Here is an 18,446-nt window from a genome sequence, read left to right as displayed (position 1 = left end):
ATGATGCGCTAAACAAACTATTCTTGATTGAATAGTTATCCTATTCCTCGGTTTAAAAGATAGATCGAAAACAAAAGGAGCGACTCGCGAAAAAAAAAACGAGCAAACAATTTTTCACGGTTAAATTACAAGGAGGGTTGCTATTTAATTAGTTGTCTCTTCCAAATATTAGTGGCTACTGGAGGGTCCATCACCGTTGGTTCCGGTAGCCATGGGTTCCTCAGATGCAGTATTTTCTTTGTCAGAGTCTTCAGATTTTTTAGCTCCATCTTCAGTCTTTATAGGCTTTGTTAATTCCTATGACACAAGTTAATTTTTAATAATACGTCAGGTGTAAAAAACAAAAACTAGAAAGAAAGAAAAAATATTGAGATACAAGAAAAACGTTAAATGAAAATAAGAATAAAAACCTTGAATTTCTCATGAATCATGGACGCCTTGCTACGGATAAGTGCGGATTTTTCTTTGTACATGGCCTTTGTAACAAAAAATGTTAGATCACAAAGTTTCAACTTAAACACAACAGAATAAAACTCTACCTTCTGTTCTTCTGTATGTTCGGAGCTTTCCTTAGGGCCAATATAACGCTTCAGTTTTAGAATAGTCGTAACAATAAAAGGGTGTTTCTTCAACATCAAAGGAGCCATTTGGAGGGAATAGAGTTCATCTAAAGCTGTGATAGCCGCCTCACAATTTGGTAAGTTTTTTTGGATGCTCTCTTTAATGCGATAATCCAACTCGACTAGCCGACTCTCTGGTTTTAGCCAACGAAGTTTGGTCTTCTTTTTCTCATCTAGTATACCATTAGACTCTTCCTGTTGAGACTGTGTTACTTGGTTGACCTAAACATTTCAATATTATCGATGCTGATCTTAACAACACATCATTTTATGTAATAGAATACCTTGACTTCAATTTGGGTTTTAATTCCTTCTGGCAACGTAGTCTGGTTAACACTTTCCTTGACTTTTGCAGCATCCCGACTGTTTTTACAATTCCACTCCACACGAGATCTCTATTAAATACACCGCAGCTTGAATTTTCAGTTACAAATATGGACATTAATTAAAATTATACCTTTTTAATTTTAGGAGGAGCTTTTACTTCTTCAGTTATGTGATTGACTTCATCTTTTCTGAAAGCGCTCGTTCTTCATCTTCGTCATCACCTTCGACTTCATCCGTATCGACCTCGGAATGCTGTTGGTTGCTATTACTGGAACTCTCAGTGTGTTGATCTTTAGTTTCCACCGTTTCCTCAATAGTTTTAACTTTGGGTTTCCGTTTGTTTGCAGGATCTTCAGTTGCTTCTTCCTAAAGTGGGGAAAAAATGCAGTTATTAATATGAGGCTACAATTCTCCAACTACAAGAAGATTAGCAAATAAAGCATTCGAAAAGCAGACATCAAGAGTTGGATTATCAACAGACCTGTGATGGTTGGGTGATTGCGAGCGAATCGGACAAAAGGTTGTCGTGAGTGTCGTGAGCGGTTGGTTCGAGAGTCTCCTCGTCGGCAAACCGCTTAGGTTTAATTCGCCTCCCACTTCGACTAACTCGTTCGAGTTCCGTTTCCGATTCCTACTTACCGAAAGTATCCCGTTTCCACCACCAAACAGAAGGAAATGATAACAAAGAAAAGATGTTATAAGAATACCATAGTAAGGAATATTGAACCCAGAATGGAAAGCTATTTCACAAGTCTTAGAAAAAACAAATTACTCCTTCTAAAGGCTACTGAAACTAGATACCATACAATACAAATCACTCACCTGAATCTTCTCAATCTTTCGTTTATGTTTAAGAGGCAATTTCACAGGCTGTTCTATGTTGTTTTCCTCCTTCTCTGATTCATTTGCTTCTATCGACATAGGTGGTGCCTGCTGAAAATAAAAATCTTATTTACAGCTTCTAGAAATAGAGATTTAATTAAGACATACTTGGGCTGGAGTAACTACATCATCTGCTAGTCCTATGTTGGGTCGATTCTCAATTTCCCATAGACTTTCCTTAAAACCTTTACGTTTTTGGGCCTTTCCAAACCTTTCTTTGTTTTCTTCATATGGAAACAGATCTTCACACTTCACTTGTGCTCTGAAATAAAATAGTACTATATGTTTCATAAGGAGACATTAATAACATAGTTCTGTAAAATGAACAGCAACAAAAATTTGTGGACGATAGTTGTCTGGTGAGTCAATGAGCAATAGATGTCAAACATTTACTTTGTTGTGTCATCAATTTGACTCTCCACCACTATTTAATTTTGGACTAACACTGATCTCAAATGTGTAATACTTTCAGGCATATGGGTGTCTATGTGGAGTCCAGAATAACGAAATAAAATGTAATAGCTGCCGGGATTTTACTTACACTTCATACGTGCCATAGAAAAACACATTGTAGCGGGTCCTTCCAAGGACTTCGCATTTGCTGTCAACACGAGCAGGCCAGCAAGGATATCCACGAACTTTAGCAAAAACTCTATCTCCATGCTTGAAGCTCTCCATTCCAGAAATTTATTGAAAAATCCACGATTGAAAAAGAAGAGTAAAAAACTGTTGAATTGAAATGTTATGTGGTTCTTTTCCCCACCATGCTATACGATTTCAACGTCATCTTGTGTAAAATTTGAAAGCTGTTTGATTCGATTGTGTTTCGCAAATACAATGGAAAAAAACCAATGACAATAACAAAATGAAGATGTAGATAAATTTAAATTATTTTCATACATATTTAAAGTAAAATTATTTAATTGAAGTATAATTTTTATGTTAATGAGCATTTTTTCTGGTACACTTAAACAAAGCAGGTCATCTAGTGAACACAATACTTGCTATGAATAGATTCGAAAGGTTGGCGCCTTAAATTGTCAATTCGTCTGTATAGTTGGTAAACATTTAACATGTGGACACGTGGATAATTTTCATTGATACACGATAAAATTAGTTTCACGAATAATTTCTCCTCTGGGAAAAGATAGTGTTGCTAAACAAAAGGTCTTTCACACAACTGACTGCATGTGGAACTAAGAGCATGATAACTATCTAGACTTAATTTTCAATTTTATTTCTACTGGCTGTTTTTAGTGTTTTCGCACGGTAAGTAATTTTCATAAGAGTTTTTGCTTTATCTTCCCCTAATAATAACCTTTATGCAATATTTTCCCAGTGCTATGATTTCTTCTCACACATTTCCTTATTTCACTGCTCTCGTTCTCATGTTAAATCACCGATAGTAAACGAATGATTATGCACAAGTGACAAAGTTCATGAACGTGCAAGCAGGTAACGACGTTCTCCGACTTTGTATTGATTTCTTATCATTTGTTTGATATGTCGGCATTCATCCACCCGGATTTGAACTTCTGTCGAGACATATTTTGTATGAAAAGACGTACAAATTAATCAGTCCGTAAATAAATTGCGTGTTTCCCTTTTTGCTCAATCCAACATTGTACAGAAATAGTTTTATGGTAGAAACAATGAAAAGAGCCCAGACGCGTGGTCAAACAGACGTGGATAATCTTTGTCGACGAGAGCATTAATAAAAACCTCTGGCATCCCGACAGATTATCTACGAACTCAAAGACCACAAATTTGAACTTTACCAAATTTAAACACACTTATCTATACTTGTTTTAAAAGGTTAACTGGGTGGGGCAAATAAACGCAAATCTCGTTAGTTTCCAATAAAATTAATTACTAAAGGTGAGAAGGTATAGAGAAGAGCACAGAGCAGGTATAAATAAAGCCAGTAACTGAGCGCTAATGTAGACCAACAACGAGTCTCAGTCCAAGTACAGACGCAATTTCGTGCGTCTGAACACGTTAAATTACACGCATTGTTTACTGTACGTCAAATTTCTGTTTAATTTCATTAAAGCTTCAACGACTAAGTAAATCAAATTCGGACACCTTTGCAGAACTGTGACATAATACTGCTAAAATGACGTAACGGGTTAGCTTTTGGCGTTTACAAACAAAAACAAATCAGTTGTATGTTACTTTGCAACTAGACGGGCTGTTATATGAGACAAAAAGGATAATCCTTGACCCCTTAACACGTACTCAAGAACTAAACAAGGTATGGAGCTTAGACCTCCGATAGATTGTTGAGTTGATTTCCCTAAAAACCTGTATTCACCGTTAATCATCGTTTAATCTCTACACTAACAAACGAATAATGTTGTTAGTTTACTCTGCAGCCTGCAGAGATATATGTAAAGAACAAGTGGAGCGACTGTTAACTTTATGGCAAAGTTTCGGTGCAAGCAAAGACGTAGGTCGAATCCTCAACACAAAAAGTTTTGAGCTAACAAACCAGCAGCGTTTAACTTTCTCTCGAACATAACTTTCATTCGATAAAGAAAAATGAAACTTGACTTTTACCTGCAGGTTTTTTAAATTTGATTTTTATCCATCCACTTAAAGAGCATCATAGAGGAAAAATGAATCCTAGTTTGAGCTACAATACCACTCTCATCCGGTATTCCCGGGCAATCCAACCAAATGTCCATTTTGGATATCCGCCTCTACATTTTCCTGGGGGTGGTTTCCCTTTTCGGTAATGGAGTTGTCATCAGGTAAAAGAAAAAAACAATCTATTATTCAAGAATCTGTTGGAACCTTTCATATTTCCTGCAGCTTGTTCACCAAAACCAAAGGACTTCGCAGCACAGCCAACATGTTTGTCGTCAATCTTGCATTTTCCGATTTTTGCATGATGATCTCCCAGTTCCCCATGTTTGTCCACAACTCTTTCAATGGTGGCATTTGGCTTTTCGGCCCAGCGGCCTGTGAGCTTTACGCCTGTTTGGGTATGATAACCATTATAACTTTTAGTTTTCATCGAGTGTCTTATAATGTTATAAATGGAACCTACAGGAGGCGTTTTCGGAGCTACTAGCATCTGTACGATGGCTGTTATCGCATACGACCGATATAATGTCATTGTCAAGGGCATGACTGGAACTAAAATGACATTCAGTAAATTAAAAAAAAAAAAAAATATTCAACTGTGAACATCAAAACAATTAAATTATTGACCATACCTTAATTATTAGAACGGGCAGCTACCCTGATTGCTTGCAGCTGGATTTACGCCACTGGGTGGTCCATCACACCATACTTCGGCTTCGGTCGTTACATTCCGGAAGGAATTTTGGACTCCTGTTCTTTCGATTACCTTACTCGAGATGAACAGGTAAAATCGTACCTCGAGTAAATCTTGAAATCACTATTTTATAATCTTGTTATTTCTTCGAACAGATTAAAGCCTTCGTACTTTGCCTTTTTATCTTCTTGTACTGCATCCCGTTGGCCTTTATTACCTACTGTTACTACTTCATCGTGAAAACCATCTTTGTTCACGAGAAAACCCTTCGTGACCAGACGAAGAAGATGCACGTTACCTCAACCGATCCAACGCAGCTTCTGCTGAAATAAAGATCGCCAAGGTCGCCCTTTGCAACATCGCTTTGTGGGCGGCAATGTGGACTCCTTATGCCGCAATCGTCCTCAAGGTATCTAAATTCTGTTTTAAAAAATAGAAAATGTAATGACAACTAACTTTCATCACAGGGGATTCTCGGAGACCAATCTACTATCACGCCGTTAGTAACAATTTTGCCGTCCTTGATTACCAAATCAGCATCCATCTGCAATCCAATTATCTATGCTATTTCTCACCCGAAATTCCGATTGGTATTTGCTGCAATATTATTGCTAACATGAAATCAACACTAAATAATTTAAAATGTTAACTTTTAAGGCATTGCAAGAGAAATACCCGTGGTTCTGCATCAACGAGCCAGTCAAATCAGACAACGAGTCCATCTGCTCAACCAAGACCGGAGCATCCAGCAGCAGTACTACTGAATCTACATAAAGAAAAACTTATTAAAACATTATCTTAAATGCTCGGAACTTACCCTGACGACTCCATTTAAAAACGGAACTCTCGATCATGATAATGACATATGTTTAAATAGTTATTTGTTTTCTTTTCTGACCATAATTCCGTCGCTTTAAATCCTCAGTTTGTTTCAGCCATGTAGCAGCAAAAACAAGTTTAGCTCGAACAAATATACACGCATTCAAAGTTATTTCCATTTTAAGTCTAATTACTTTAAGAGTACAAAACATTTAACACATTAACCGGTCTCCTACAACTAATCTACTATTTAAACGGTGCAAAATGTTAGGTCGATTACTTGTATCATGATTATTTATTCTTAACAGAATTTAATTTAGCGCTTGACTTTTTCAAATCACAGTACTCTCCACAAATTAGCCATTATAATAGTTATCTTATCCCCATTGACCAAGGAAATATAAAAATAAAATAAAAACTAGAACACTCCCATTGATGATGCGCCAAACGAACTATTCTTGATTGAATAGTTATCCTATTCCTCGGTTTAAAAGATCGATCGAAAACAAAAGAAGCGAATCGCGAAAAAGAACGAGCAAACAATTTTTCACGGTTAAATTACAAGGAGGGTTTCTACTGAATTAGTTGTCAAATATTAGTGGCTATTGCAGGGTCATCGTTGGTTCCGGTAGCCGTGCGTTCTTCAGAAGCAGCCATTCCTTTGTCAGGGTCTTTAGATTTCTTACAAATTAACGTTAAAGGTAACGACCTTCTCCTACTTTGTGTTGATTTCTTATTATTTGTTTGGTGTCAGCATTCATCCAACCGAATTTCACCTTTTGTCGAGACATATTTTGCATGATAAGACCTACAAAATAATCACTACCTAAAATAGCGCTTTTCTCTGATTGCTAAATCCATCATTGTACAGAAATAATTTTTGGGTAGAAACAAAGAAAAGAGACCAGGGGCGTGGTCAAACAGACCGTGGATAATCTTTGTCGACGAGTGCATTAATAAAAACCTCTGGCATCCCGACAGATTACCTGCGTACTCAACGGTCAGAAATTAGAACTTTACGAAATTCAAACACACTTCTCTATACTTGTTTTAAAAGGTTAACTGGGTGGGGCAAATAAGCGCAAATCTCGTTAGTTTCCCATAAAACTAATGACTAAAGGTGAGAAGGTGTAGAGGAGAGCAGGTATAAATAAAGCCAGAAAGCTAAGTGCTAATGTAGACGAACACCGAGTCTCATCCAAGTACAGACGCAATTTCGTGCGTCTAAACGCGTTGAATTACGCCCATTGATTGCTGTACGTCAACTTTCTGTTTAAATTTATTAAAACTTCGTACGACTAAGTAAATCAAATGAGGAGTGACACCTTTGCAGGAGTGTGACATTTTGCTGTAAAAATGACGTACCGGGTTCACTTTTGGCATTTACAAATGGGGATCAGTTTTAATTAAATTCGCAACGAGACGGGCTGTTACGATTGCATAAAGGATAATCCTTGACCCCTTAACACGTACTCAATAGCTAAACAAAGTAAACGGAGTTTCAGACATCCGATAGATTATCCAGTTGACTTCCTAAAAAACCTGGCTTCACCGTTAACACAGTTTAACCTCTGTACTAACGAACGGATAATCTTGTTAGTTTACGGAAAATCTAATTTAATAACTACCACTGAAAAGAGATGCAGCCCGCATAGGTATATAAAGACCAAGTGGAGCGACTGTTAGCTTCGTGACAAAGTTTTGGTGCAAGCAAAGACGCAGGTCGAATCCTCAACACATCCAGTTTTGAGCTAGCGAACCAGCGTTTAACTTTCGATCAAACTTTACTTTCACTCGCTAAAGAGAAGTAAGGAAACTTAACTGTTACCTGCATTTTTTAGAAATTTGATTTTCATCCATTTTCTTTACAGCTTCATATAGGAAAAAAATGAATCCTAGTTTGAGCTACAATACCACTCTCATCCGGTCTGCCCGGGCAATCCAACCAAATGTCCATTTTGGATATCCGCCCGGAGTCTCTCTCACCGACTTTGTCACCGACGACATGAAGGCTTTGGTATCGTATAGTAACCTGCAAATGAATGAACCATTAATCTTAACCTCAAATGTAAATGACATAAAACAGATTCACCCTCATTGGAGCAAGTTTCCGCCTGTCAACCCCATGTGGCATTACCTTTTGGGAACCATCTACATCTTCCTGGGGGTGGTTTCTCTTTGTGGTAATGGAATTGTCATCAGGTAAAAAAATATTAAAAATTCTAAATTATTCAAGAATTTGACACAATCCGCTGGTACCTTTCATATTTTCTGCAGCTTGTTCACCAAAACCAAAGGACTTCGCAGCACAGCCAACATGTTTGTCGTCAATCTTGCATTTTCCGATTTTTGCATGATGATCTCCCAGTTCCCCATGTTTGTCCACAACTCTTTCAATGGTGGCATTTGGCTTTTCGGCCCAGCGGCCTGTGAGCTTTACGCCTGTTTGGGTATGATAACCATTATAACTTTTAGTTTTCATCGAGTGTCCGTTGTTATAATGTTGTAAATGGAACTTACAGGAAGCATTTTCGGAGCTACTAGCATCTGTACGATGGCTGTTATCGCATACGACCGATATAATGTCATCGTCAAGGGCATGGCCGGAACTAAAATGACATCCAGTAAATTTTTTCTTTTTTAATTACTCATCTGTGTACATTAAAACAATTAAATTATTGACCATACCTTAATTATTAGAACGGGCAGCTACCCTGATTGCTTGCTGCTGGATTTACGCCACTGGGTGGTCCATCACACCATACTTCGGCTTCGGTCGTTACATTCCGGAAGGAATTTTGGACTCCTGTTCTTTCGATTACCTTACTCGAGATGAACAGGTAAAATCGTATTGAATCTTGAATTCACTGTTTTATAATCATGTTATTTCTTTGAACAGACTAAAGCCTTCGGACTTTGCCTTTTTGTATTCTTGTACTGCATCCCGTTGGCCTTTATTACCTACTGTTACTACTTCATCGTGAAAACCATCTTTGATCACGAGAAAACCCTTCGTGACCAGGCGAAGAAGATGAACGTTACCTCACTCCGATCCAACGCTGATAGTAACGCAGCTTCCGCTGAAATAAAGATCGCCAAGGTCGCCCTTTGCAACATCGCTTTGTGGGCGGCAATGTGGACTCCTTATGCCGCAATCGTCCTCAAGGTATCTAAATTCTGTTTAAAAAAAATAGAAAATGTAACGACAATGATCTTTTGTTACAGGGGCTTCTCGGAGACCAATCTACTATCACGCCGCTAGTAACAATTTTGCCAGCCTTGATTGCCAAATCAGCATCCATCTGCAATCCAGTTGTCTATGCCATTTCTCACCCGAAATTCCGATTGGTATTTGCTGCAAAATTTTTAATAATATGAAATCAGCACTTAACATTTTAAAATGCTTTTAACTTTTAACTATTAAGGCATTGCAAGAGAAATACCCGTGGTTCTGCATCAACGAGCCAGTCAAATCAGACAACGAATCCATCTGCTCCACCAAGACCGGAGTATCCAGCAGCAGTACTACTGAATCTACATAAAGAAAAACTTATTAAAACATCATCTTAAATGCTCGGAACTTACCCTGACGACCCCATATAAAAACGGAACTCTCGATCATGATAATGACATATGTTTAAATAGTCATTTGTTTTCTGACCATAATTCAGTTGCTTTGAATCCTCAGTTTGTTTCAGCCATGTAGCAATGAAAAAAGTTAAGCTCGGGCAAATATACATGCATTCAAGGTTATTTCCATTTTTTAAATTCAAATTACTAAAAAAAAAATTAAACAAATGAATCGGTCATCTAGAACTGATTTACAATTTAAACGGTGCAAAATCCAAAATGTAAGTCGATTTCTTGTATCAGGATTATTTATTCTTAACAGAATTTAATTCAGCGCTTGACTTTGACAAATCACAGTGCTCTCCACAAAAAAGCCATTACCTTGGCCGCACGGATGCCCACCCAACAAAACTTTAAACGATAATGACCAGTTTCAAAGTTATCTTAACCCCGTTGACCAAGGAAATATTTAAAAAACCAGTACACTCCCATTGATGATGCGCTAAACAAACTATTCTTGATTGAATAGTTATCCTATTCCTCGGTTTAAAAGATAGATCGAAAACAAAAGGAGCGACTCGCGAAAAAAAAACGAGCAAACAATTTTCACGGTTAAATTACAAGGAGGGTTGCTACTTAATTAGTTGTCTCTTTCAAATATTAGTGGCTACTGGAGGGTCCATCACCGTTGGTTCCGGTAGCCATGGGTTCCTCAGATGCAGTAATTCCTTTGTCAGAGTCTTCAGATTTTTTAGCTCCATCTTCAGTCTTGATAGGCTTTGTTAATTCCTATGACACAAGTTAATTTTTATTAATACGACAGGTAAAATTAGTTCAAAATTCGATTTACGTTTTGAGAAGTCGTTTCGGATTCGGTCGACGGCGGATCAACTGTCTTTTTCTTCTTCACTTCAAATTCAATAATAATTTAAATGGAATTTTATGCCGATTGAAGATTGTGAATGTTATAAAAACTTACTAGAAGGATCTTCAGTCAAACGGACAAGACTATCGGCACTCAGATTTTTACAGTCTTCCTTGAATTTTTCCAAATGTTCGGCAAAATTGTCCCAAAAGTTTTGGCCTTCAGGAGTCAAAAACAACAACTAGAAAGAAAGAAAAAATATTGAGAATTTTGAGATACAAGAAAAACCTTAAATGAAAATCAGAATAAAAACCTTGAATTTTTCATATATCATGGACGCCTTGCTACGGATAAGTGCGGATTTTTCTTTGTACATGGCCTTTGTAACAAAAAATGTTAGATCACAAAGTTTCAACTTAAACACAACAGAATAAAACTCTACCTTCTGTTCTTCTGTATGTTCGGAGCTTTCCTTAGGGCCAATATAGCGCTTCAGTTTTAGAATAGTCGTAACAATAAAAGGGTGTTTCTTCAACATCAAAGGAGCCATTTGGAGGGAATAGAGTTCATCTAAAGCTGTGATAGCCGCCACACAATTTGGTCTGTTAACACTGATGCTCTCTTTAATGCGATAATCCAACTCGACTAGCCGACTCTCTGTTTTTAGCCAACGAAGTTTGGTCTTCTTTTTCTCATCTAGTATACGATTAGACTTTTCCTGTTGGGACTGTGTTACTTGGTTGACCTAAACATTTTAATATTATCGATGTTGATCTTAACAACACATCATTTTATGTAATAGAATACCTTGACTTCAATTTGGGTTTTAATTCCTTCTGGCAACGTAGTCTGGTTAACACTTTCCTTGACTTTTGCAGCATCCCGACTGTTTTTACAATTCCACTCCACACGAGATCTCTATTAAATACACCGCAGCTTGAATTTTCAGTTACAAATATGGACATTAATTAAAATTATACCTTTTTAATTTTAGGAGGAGCTTTTACTTCTTCAGTTATGTGATTGACTTCCATCTTTTCTGAAGGCGCTCGTTCTTCATCTTCGTCATCACCTTCGACTTCATCCGTATCGACCTCGGAATGCTGTTGGTTGCTATTACTGGAACTCTCAGTGTGTTGATCTTTAGTTTCCACCGTTTCTTCAATAGTTTTAACTTTGGGTTTCCGTTTGTTTGCAGGATCTTCAGTTGCTTCTTCCTAAAGTGGGGAAAAAATGCAGTTATTAATATGAGGCTACAATTCTCCAACTACAAGAAGATTAGCAAATAAAGCATTCGAAAAGCAGACATCAAGAGTTGGATTATCAACCAACCTGTGACGGTTGGGTGATTGCGAGCGAATCGGACAAAAGATTGTCGTGAGTGTCGTGAGCGGTTGGTTCGAGAGTCTCCTCGTCGGCAAACCGCTTAGGTTTAATTCGCCTCCCACTTCGACTAACTCGTTCGAGTTCCGTTTCCGATTCCTACTTACCGAAAGTATCCCGTTTCCACCACCAAACAGAAGGAAATGATAACAAAGAAAAGATGTTATAAGAATACCATAGTAAGGAATATTGAACCCAGAATGGAAAGCTATTTCACAAGTCTTAGAAAAAACAAATTACTCCTTCTAAAGGCTACTGAAACTAGATACCATACAATACAAATCACTCACCTGAATCTTCTCAATCTTTCGTTTATGTTTAAGAGGCAATTTCACAGGCTGTTCTTTGTTGTTTTCCTCCTTCTCTGATTCATTTGCTTCTATCGACATAGGTGGTGCCTGCTGAAAATAAAAATCTTATTTACAGCTTCTAGATATAGAGATTCAATTAAGACATACTTGGGCTGGAGTAACTACATCATCTGCTAGTCCTATGTTTGGTCGATTCTCAATTTCCCATAGACCTTCCTTAAAACCTTTACGTTTTTGGGCCTTTCCAAACCTTTCTTTGTTTTCTTCATATGGAAACAGATCTTCACACTTCACTTGTGCTCTGAAATAAAATAGTATATGTTTCATTAGGAGACATCAATAACATAGTTCTGTAAAATGAACAGCAAAAAAAATGTGTGGACGATAGTTGTCTGGTGAGTCAATGAGCAATAGATGTCAAACATTTACTTTGTTGTGTCATCAATTTGACTCTCTACCATTATTTAATTTTGGACTAACACTGATCTCAAATGTGTAATACTTTCAGGCATATGGGTGTCTATATGGAGTCCAGAATAACGAAATAAAATGTAAGGAAAACCAAAATGTAATAGCTACCGGGATGGCGCGATTTTACTTACACTTCATACGTGCCATAGAAAAACACATTGTAGCGGGTCCTTCCAAGGACTTCGCATTTGCTGTCAACACGAGCAGGCCAGCAAGGATATCCACGAACTTTAGCAAAAACTCTATCTCCATGCTTGAAGCTCTCCATTCCAGAAATTTATTGAAAAATCCACGATTGAAAAAGAAGAGTAAAAAACTGTTGAATTGAAATGTTATGTGGTTCTTTTCCCCACCATGCTATACGATTTCAACGTCATCTGGTGTAAAATTTGAAAGCTGTTTGATTCGATTGTGTTTCGCATATACAATGGAAAAAACGAATGACAATAACAAAATGAAGATGTAGATAAATTTAAATTATTTTCATACATATTTAAAGTAAAATTATTTAATTGAAGTATAATTTTTATGTTAATGAGCATTTTTTCTGGAACACTTAAACAAAGCAGGTCATCTAGTGAACACAATACTTACTATGAATAGATTCGAAAGGTTGGCGCCTTAAATTGTCAATTCGTCTGTATAGTTGGTAAACATTTAACATGTGGACACGTGGATAATTTTCATTGATACACGATAAAATTAGTTTCACGAATAATTTCTTCTCTGGGAAAAGATAGTGTTGCTTGTCACAAACAAAAGATCTTTAACACAACTGACTGCATGTAGAACTAAGAGCCTGATAACTATCTAGACTTAATTTTCAATTGTATTTCTACTGGCTGTTTAGTGTTTTCGCACGGTATGTAATTTTCATAAGAGTTTTTGCTTTATCTTCCCCTAATAATAATCTTTATGCAATATTTTCCCAGTGCTCAAGACTGTGTTTCTTCTGAGATATAGATAGTACCTCAATTTTCTCTAACGTAATACCAGCTGAAGATTATTTCTATGTAATTCTAAGCAAGATTTTCGTGATTTAGTATGTTGAGCTACAGTTTAATTCATGTACGAGATACTACAATATTAAATGAACTATCCCATTTTTAGATAGAGAAATCCAAAGTCTTTAAAATGGAAGAAACAACCAGTGCAGGAGGGAATTATAGTGCCATGACAGATTCAGAAGTTCCTATCACCATTGATTTCCCCCTGAAGTTTTCGGTTGGTTTCGAACGAACACTGCCATCGCTAGATCACTTGTTTAAGGTAGAAACACATAATCGATTGCCCTTATCATAACCGTGCATACAATGTCTGTGGATTTAGGAATATCGAGAGGCTACTGAGGAAAAAGCTCGTTTCCAATTAGAACTCGATCATGAAACCCAATTGGCCGAGGATTTACAACTGGAATTGAACTACTATCAAACAGCTTTGGATCACAAAGCAAGAACTGATTCAATCCCCCAATTAGGAGCCCAGCAACTTTGCAGCATTGAAGGTTTGTGCTCTCCATGTATGTATGATCGTCTTAGTTGTAGTAACAAAAATCAATTTTCTTTTTCCCAGCAATTCACAATGAGCTGACAAGTGCTATCAAAGCCCTGGAAGAACAATTGATTAGCCAAGATAAAGTATAATCTAAAAATAGAGCTAGATGCATAATCAATAGAGACCTATAATGACCTTCTTTTCAAATAATAAAGGGAACCCAAGCCGCGATTGAAGTGATTAAACAATCGGCATGGAAGATGGCCCAGACGGATGAGCAAGAGTTTCAAGAGAAATGTATTTTCGCTACTTACCAAATTTACATGCTAAAATCTGATTTCGATAATTTCATGTTATTTATAGTGAACGAAATCCAAGCTCAGTTTAATGGCGAAATGGAAATCGTACGACAAAACCTTAAGAAAAAGGAGAATAAGTTGAAGGCAGCCAAAGATAAAGCAGAAGTTGAGGTAAGGCTGCCAATTATTCACATTTAGTAATGTTTCTAACCTAAAATTGCCTATTCTCATTGTAAAAGCATTCGAAACGGAAAGAAGAATTGCGCAAAAGCCTGGCTAACAAAATGAAAGCTGACAGTCATCACATCGAATGTCGTTCGGTAAAAAATATCAAGCTACCCATTTCAATTGAAAATGTTGTTTTGAAATATATCATTTTTCTTTTTCAACAAAAGGCAGAGCTAGATTTGAGGAAAAGAGCTGCACGTTTGGAAAAGGAAATCCAGCAGCTGGAACAACAACAAAAATCCAAGCGCAAACTTCCGCTATCCTTTACTGCTGGTGAAAGTCCCCGGACGGGCGTGTCTCCGCAAACTCCAAACAATCAGAAAGGCAACAATAACAACAAGGGCACGTTGACTCCTCATCCATCGCAGATCAGCTCAGCTGGCAAAGAGCCTCAGTCAGACAATTTGCCCCGTGGTATCACCCCGAAACGCAAACTTTTTTCACTCAAACAAACAGAATACCCGGATTTCTAGATAAACATTTTTCTTCTCTTCCTCTTGGGTTTCGTGTACTTGGCGCTACCATTTTTTAAAAAAAAGAAGAAAAGAATGGCGTCCTTGGATCTTGTTTTGACAAATAACAATACACTTTTTTCTTTCTAGGAACAAGGAGCGTTTTGGCCGTTTAGCTTTGGCATAAATTAAATTGCATGGCCAAAAAGGAAAATCCCTTTGTTTCGCTATGGATATTGCCTAACATCACGTGACTGAGAACGGACTTTTCTTTTTCGTAGATCATATTTTATCATGGGGAAACCCGTAAAAAAAATCGAGGTGAAGCGTTTCCGGCACCGATGGGGAAAACCGACTTATCTCCATCCACAGGCTATTCAAGAGTCATCGTGAATGAATGAAGAAAACCACTGAAGAAATACTTCCTGCTAATGCAGCAGACAGGTTACAGGTAAAACCCAGTTCCACCTTCTTACAGAAAACAAAACAAGGAAATGAAAAATAAGTTGTCATCCGGGTTACAGCTGATTGTACTATAGCGAGTCCAAAATCACTTTGTTAGAAAGGCTTGTACCCCAAAAAATACTTTTAGCTCATGATTCATCTTGTTAGTGACCCGTGAAATGTTTTTAAAAAGAAGACAGATAAAAAACAAAATAAAGGGAGAAGAAAACAGCCGCAGGGCGATATTCACCTTGGTCTTGGGAGCTGGACACGAGAGTCCACGCGTCCGCGTTCACGCATCGGCAGACACCAAGTCAAAAAGTCAGTAAACCCAAGGGTACTATATAATCTATCTTCCATCTGAAGAGCAACCGCGGGTAGTCCAACCCTGACACACACTCACACACACACACAATAACCAATCAACAAATCGATCTAGCCAAAAAAGACTGTCAACTTGACGGAAAGAAAGAAAAAGTCCTGTAAGGTTTTTTCCCTTAGATGTTCTTCGTCGATAAGAAATTGCTAACGGGTACCCGGGGCACTTTTGCAGATTTCTATTGCAATAAAAAAACTGTTGGATGCAGCCGCTGCTGCAACGTTGGCTTGACACACACCAACAAACACACACGGATGCATACACAGGCGGGTCCTGGGGTCTATCTGGCGATTGCCGTAGTCTTCCAGCAGAAGAACCACCTGGCTGGACAGTCGCTCACGCGAAGGTCGACCCGTCATCTACCAAAAAACGACGTGTTCCGGAGGTATTTTCTTAAGTTCCGTTCCGGATCCAAGTGTTGTCTAAATTTTCCAGTGAAACAAAACGACAAATAAACCAAAACAGGTAAGGTAGAATTATTCGTAAAAATTTTGAAAATGTTAAACGAAATTGACCTTTAATTGATTTAAATAGATGGAGATGTCAATGTATCTCCTATTCTGTGGAATTTTGCTCCTGCCCGTCAGTCAGCAACTGAGCAACGAGCAAATAATTAACCGACAACCAGATATTATTACGTTCAATCAGAGATCAGCACCTGTCATCGTACCTTTCACATTTCCCAGTCAATCAACTGGCTCGTCTTTTAATTTACCACCCGTGCCATTACCACCATTCCCACAACCACCACCACAAAATCAACAACAGTTTAATCAATTACATTTCGCTCCCGCGATTCCGTTGCCGGCAGCGGTCAACCCTGACGAACTGGTAGGAACCAGAGGATCCACACCGAAGAATCACAGCACCAGTCAACAGATCCAACAGCAGAACCATCACAATAATGGCTTCAGCATTCCGACGGCTATGCTTTCACTAGCTCTCGACATGGGCAGATGCAAAGGCAACGCAGAAAATGATTGCGCCACCAACACTGTTTTCTCACCGCTCAGCATCGCCTCCACCCTTACCATGCTTCTTATGGGTAAGAATCGATTACATAATTTAGATTTCTCGATAGCTTACAAAATAGGCTCGTGTTTGTTTTGTTATTTTTACCGTCCAGGTTCGAGTGGTAACAGCTACATCCAACTTCGGTCGGCGCTTGGCTATCATAATGATGCCAACGATGTCGACATCAATGGAGCCTATAAATTCCTGATGGAGCGGGTCAAACGAATGGATGTCGAGGCTGGATCCTCCATCTTGTTGAGTATTGCCAACGGTCTCTTCAGTCAGAAGCAATCACGATTCACCGACGACTATATCAATAAAGTAAACATTCATTTGATATCAGCTATTACAGTTTATCTAATCTCATAATTTTAATTAAAAGGCCAAGGAATATTACCAAAGCGAAGTGAGCGAATTGGACATCATCCGCAATCCTTACGGTTCCGCCAATGTCATCAACCGTTGGGTATCGGACAAGACGAAAGGCAAAATCACCAACATTTTGTCCAGCTTGCCGCCAGACACGCAACTGGTCATTGCCAATGCCGTCTATTTCAATGCCAACTGGGCCGATCCTTTCACTCCGGAGGTGACTCGCAGAGAAGATTTCCACGTCTCCTCATCAGAGATCCTGACCCCGTTGACTATGCACACTCACTCTATGGTGGCCTATATTGAAAACGAAGAACTCGGATGCAAGATGATCGGCATGCCCTACAAGGTTCATTTCAAATGCCAAAACTAATCGTTAGACTTTTAAAAACTTAATGACTTGAAATCAACTTGACAGGGAGAAGAACTTGGCATGTTCATCCTGTTACCTACAGAAAAACAAGGATTGGCTTCTTTGAGTCGATTGGAAGATAAGTTAACGGTCGAGAAACTAGAACACATGTTTTCCCGCATGGAAGCTAAAACAGTGGCAATCAGTTTACCCAAGTTCCGTATCCAACAGAAACTCCAACTCAAGGTAAAAATTGATTTCCTATACGAGTTGAATAGACTTTTAATAAGAATAATTTCATAATTTAGAACGTACTGAGAGGGCTGGGGGTGACGGATCTGTTTTCGCCCAGCTCGGCCGATTTGAGTCGCATGACGAGTAAGACCGGAGTGGCGCTGGATAGCATTATCCATCAGACGTTCATCGAAGTGACCGAGAGTGGAACAGAAGCCGCTGCGGCGACCGTACTGAATTTAAGTCGAGACGGTCCGTCCAAGACGTTCGCCGCCAACCAGCCGTTCCTGTTCATCATTCGCGATATTCCTTCCAAGGCAGTTCTCTTTTTCGGTCGCGTCGTCCGGCCCGGCGATGCAACCCGCACATAAAAAATAAACTGCATAATAATAAGATTAACAATAACCTATCGTAACTGGGAACAAAAAAAAGTAACCCCGTCTGGAAATTAAAATTTTTCGACCATTTAACGATCAAGTGTAGCACTTTAACGTGACGATTGAATACAAATCCATGGATTTTAGTTATAATTCTACCTTTTTCTGCTTCCGGAGTTCCTGTTGTTGTTGAATGTCTCATTTATAACCCGCATGCGTCAGTGTTCTTTTTGGCAAATAACTGTCACCCGACACCCGCATCGTCCGCCT

The 18,446-nt window shown here is 38.4% G+C and overlaps 5 protein-coding genes, 1 long non-coding RNA gene and 1 pseudogene across 21 annotated transcripts; 4 read left to right on the top strand and 3 right to left on the bottom strand.

Annotated features, from left to right (window-relative positions):
* Window positions 1-27: 27 nt before the first annotated feature.
* On the bottom strand, window positions 28-12,995 carry LOC124315208 (PC4 and SFRS1-interacting protein-like). 7 transcript variants are annotated; one of them, XM_046780737.1, is made up of 11 exons: window positions 12,663-12,987; window positions 12,208-12,361; window positions 12,040-12,150; window positions 11,699-11,848; window positions 11,347-11,583; window positions 11,174-11,284; window positions 10,809-11,111; window positions 10,680-10,745; window positions 10,481-10,607; window positions 10,352-10,410; window positions 28-297 (listed from the first exon to the last, which is right to left on the bottom strand). In XM_046780737.1, the coding sequence occupies exons 1-11, from the start codon at window positions 12,797-12,799 to the stop codon at window positions 169-171; spliced, it is 1,584 nt and encodes a 527-aa protein (XP_046636693.1). In that variant the 5' UTR covers window positions 12,800-12,987; the 3' UTR covers window positions 28-168. The 7 variants fall into 7 exon arrangements, with proteins under 7 accessions (XP_046636693.1, XP_046636735.1, XP_046636701.1 ...); XM_046780745.1 differs by lacking the exon at window positions 28-297 and adding an exon at window positions 9,792-10,290 and having other exon boundaries at window positions 12,040-12,147; window positions 12,663-12,984; XM_046780729.1 differs by lacking the exon at window positions 28-297 and adding an exon at window positions 9,792-10,290 and having other exon boundaries at window positions 12,663-12,977.
* On the bottom strand, window positions 922-2,624 carry LOC124316428 (hepatoma-derived growth factor-related protein 3-like). 3 transcript variants are annotated; one of them, XM_046782371.1, is made up of 6 exons: window positions 2,371-2,624; window positions 1,938-2,091; window positions 1,770-1,880; window positions 1,429-1,578; window positions 1,078-1,313; window positions 922-1,015 (listed from the first exon to the last, which is right to left on the bottom strand). In XM_046782371.1, exons 1-5 carry the CDS (start codon window positions 2,505-2,507, stop codon window positions 1,113-1,115), a joined length of 753 nt encoding a protein of 250 aa, XP_046638327.1. In that variant the 5' UTR covers window positions 2,508-2,624; the 3' UTR covers window positions 922-1,015; window positions 1,078-1,112. The 3 variants fall into 3 exon arrangements, with proteins under 3 accessions (XP_046638327.1, XP_046638336.1, XP_046638343.1); XM_046782380.1 differs by having other exon boundaries at window positions 1,770-1,877; XM_046782387.1 differs by lacking the exon at window positions 1,429-1,578.
* Window positions 2,833-15,079, top strand: LOC124316001. Of its 8 annotated transcripts, none has more exons than XM_046781767.1 (9): window positions 2,833-3,098; window positions 13,464-13,573; window positions 13,646-13,800; window positions 13,861-14,035; window positions 14,104-14,168; window positions 14,241-14,322; window positions 14,389-14,495; window positions 14,564-14,644; window positions 14,720-15,079. In XM_046781767.1, the coding sequence occupies exons 3-9, from the start codon at window positions 13,666-13,668 to the stop codon at window positions 15,023-15,025; spliced, it is 951 nt and encodes a 316-aa protein (XP_046637723.1). In that variant the 5' UTR covers window positions 2,833-3,098; window positions 13,464-13,573; window positions 13,646-13,665; the 3' UTR covers window positions 15,026-15,079. The 8 variants fall into 8 exon arrangements, with proteins under 8 accessions (XP_046637723.1, XP_046637744.1, XP_046637738.1 ...); XM_046781736.1 differs by having other exon boundaries at window positions 2,834-3,098; window positions 13,642-13,800; XM_046781743.1 differs by lacking the exon at window positions 2,833-3,098 and adding an exon at window positions 13,177-13,393 and having other exon boundaries at window positions 13,642-13,800.
* Window positions 4,494-6,420, top strand: LOC124318622 (annotated as a pseudogene).
* Window positions 7,607-9,684, top strand: LOC124315833 (compound eye opsin BCRH2-like). Its single transcript, XM_046781533.1, has 9 exons — window positions 7,607-7,738; window positions 7,803-7,948; window positions 8,018-8,133; window positions 8,209-8,381; window positions 8,454-8,555; window positions 8,632-8,771; window positions 8,831-9,097; window positions 9,157-9,279; window positions 9,357-9,684. The coding sequence occupies exons 2-9, from the start codon at window positions 7,820-7,822 to the stop codon at window positions 9,471-9,473; spliced, it is 1,167 nt and encodes a 388-aa protein (XP_046637489.1). The 5' UTR covers window positions 7,607-7,738; window positions 7,803-7,819; the 3' UTR covers window positions 9,474-9,684.
* Window positions 15,080-15,101: 22 nt separating the features above from the next.
* Window positions 15,102-15,994, bottom strand: LOC124320124. Its single transcript, XR_006913778.1, has 2 exons — window positions 15,699-15,994; window positions 15,102-15,537 (listed from the first exon to the last, which is right to left on the bottom strand). It is a non-coding gene; the product is annotated as an uncharacterized LOC124320124 (long non-coding RNA).
* A 105-nt stretch (window positions 15,995-16,099) lies between these two features.
* Window positions 16,100-18,322, top strand: LOC124315296 (leukocyte elastase inhibitor-like). The gene is made up of 6 exons (XM_046780876.1): window positions 16,100-16,292; window positions 16,362-16,872; window positions 16,954-17,162; window positions 17,224-17,562; window positions 17,632-17,811; window positions 17,874-18,322. The coding sequence occupies exons 2-6, from the start codon at window positions 16,362-16,364 to the stop codon at window positions 18,168-18,170; spliced, it is 1,536 nt and encodes a 511-aa protein (XP_046636832.1). The 5' UTR covers window positions 16,100-16,292; the 3' UTR covers window positions 18,171-18,322.
* Window positions 18,323-18,446: the final 124 nt, after the last annotated feature.

Source organism: Daphnia pulicaria, chromosome 1, assembly GCF_021234035.1.
Source record: "Daphnia pulicaria isolate SC F1-1A chromosome 1, SC_F0-13Bv2, whole genome shotgun sequence".
In the NCBI taxonomy this organism is placed as follows: Eukaryota; Metazoa; Arthropoda; class Branchiopoda; order Diplostraca; family Daphniidae; genus Daphnia; species Daphnia pulicaria.
Note: the sequence above shows the minus strand (reverse complement) of the source record. Positions and strands in the feature narration are given on the sequence as shown.